Source organism: Frankliniella occidentalis, unplaced genomic scaffold (genome assembly GCF_000697945.3).
Source record: "Frankliniella occidentalis isolate FOCC.00 unplaced genomic scaffold, Focc_3.1 Scaffold12, whole genome shotgun sequence".
In the NCBI taxonomy this organism is placed as follows: Eukaryota; Metazoa; Arthropoda; class Insecta; order Thysanoptera; family Thripidae; genus Frankliniella; species Frankliniella occidentalis.
Genome location: NW_026267142.1, coordinates 384,911 through 386,712, shown reverse-complemented (window position 1 = coordinate 386,712; position 1,802 = coordinate 384,911). Strand labels below are relative to the sequence as shown.

The window sequence follows — 1,802 nt, the reverse complement described above, 5'->3', positions numbered from 1 at the left end:
GCCCCGCCTCACCACGTCACCCTGCACGTTGCCCTGTGTGGGGCCGGTACGCTCCCCCCCCCCTCCCCACGCCACCCACACACTCCCGTCCCCCCTCTCACTCACGTGCTCATCCCCTCAACCCTTTCCTCCACATGCATTAGTGCGATATCGCCCGGTTTATTTGCATTTTAGCGGCTGCAGGCGAGGGGTGTTGAGGCCCGATCGAGTCGAGGCGTGCAGAGCAGCAAAGTTCTCTGCTTTGGCGCAACTACTTTATTTTTTGTAAATTTATCAATTTTCCATTTTTTTTAAATGTCTATTTTGGTTACGTTTAGTGCTCGACCGATTTAACAAGTGGCCATTTTTGTTATTGAATTCTGTTTCAGGAGGCGCACCATGGCGGACGAGGGAACCCCGGGTGCGCGAATCAGCTCGGACAGCAACATCTCGTCGTCGTACATGCTGGTGAGTTTATTTTGTTATGTTTTTTCCAAACACACTTAATTGACAACTTGTATGGAGGGGTCCTGCCAATAAAATTTGTAATGTTGGTAACAAAGAATAACAAAATTAAAATTTTAAATAATGATAAAATATAATAGAAAATAAACAACAGTGGAGCGCTTGCAGTTCAGTCCCTGCGGCTGGATCATAAACCTGGTCATTGCTGCAGTGTGTGGGGAGGGGGGAGAGAGTCCACCCCTCTACCCCCGGGGGACTCGGGCCGCTGGTCCGCACGCTGTCCGGCCGAATCATTTAACCTTCATCTCAGTATGCAGATCACGGCCATCAAACTAATTAGTGTAGCGGGCCTGTGCCGGGCCTGGGCCGGGCCTGGGCCGGGCCTGGGCCGGGCCGGGGTCGGGCGGGGAGCCAACCACCCGGGGGCCCCTCCAGGCGGGGGAGTAGGCGCGGGAGGGAGCGCGGCCGGCCCAACTTTGGAGGAGTCGGCTATTACTTCCCTCACCTTAGGATGGCCTGCTCCCGAGCCTGCTCCCGCTGCTGCTTCATGCTCCGCTTCTCTCTCACCCTGCGAGCTCCACATTGCACTCAGACAGGAAGGCCCCCTTCTCTTACCACCCCTCCCTCCTCCACTCCCCCTCGCTCCGCGTGGTCCGCAAATAAGAGCAGAGCACGCTGGTCCGCGTGTCACCTGCAATCTCTCGACCTCTGCGTGGCCAGTCGCTTCTCTGTATCCAGGGGCGCTGGTCGGCTGGTCGGGGGCCAGGGCAGCGGGGGTGGCGTTTCAGGGCGATTGCCTCGTCCGCTGACCACGTGGACCTGGCCCGGCCGCCGCCCCCTGCCCTCGCACTCTCATTTACTCTCCCCAAATGTTTTACCCTTTCCACTCTTTGTTGTGTTCCACGCTTTGATGTTCTTACTTTATTTGTTAAAACTTTTATATTGTTCTACTTTTCACTACCTCGGTTCGACCTTGCACTTCATTGTTCAAACCTTTGTTGCTGAGCGAAGCGAAGCTCTCCGGAACAGTGGCCCGAGCTCTCCGGTGGACCTGGCGTGTCGTTGGTCGTGAGTCTGTCTGTCTGTCTGTGTGTGATAATAAACTTCTCCTCTTACGCTGTAGCCGACTGCGCTACAAGTTAATATGTTTTGGAATGGACAAATTACGAGCTTTCTTAATCACGAAAGAACGTGTCGATTCATGGGGTTTGAAATATTTCATTGTAATTTGTAATTCGAATTAAAAGTTCAACAGTTGGCAGCAGTTCGCCGCCGCGGCGCAGTGTGGCCAGTCGCCGCTAGGTGGCGCTGGCGCTTGCGCAGCACCAGGGTGCGAGTGAAGTGCGAACGGCTCACCT

The 1,802-nt window shown here is 54.7% G+C and overlaps 1 protein-coding gene across 1 annotated transcript in view; it reads left to right on the top strand.

Moving 5' to 3' along the window:
- Positions 1–370: 370 nt before the first annotated feature.
- LOC113214616 (protein sprint) overlaps positions 371–1,802 on the top strand; it is a 242,480-nt gene continuing 241,048 nt past the window's right edge. Inside the window, exon 1 of the mRNA XM_052263492.1 lies at positions 371–447. Within this exon, the coding sequence (XP_052119452.1) occupies positions 379–447 (69 nt within the window). The 5' untranslated portion in view covers positions 371–378. The remainder of the gene's footprint in view (positions 448–1,802) is intronic.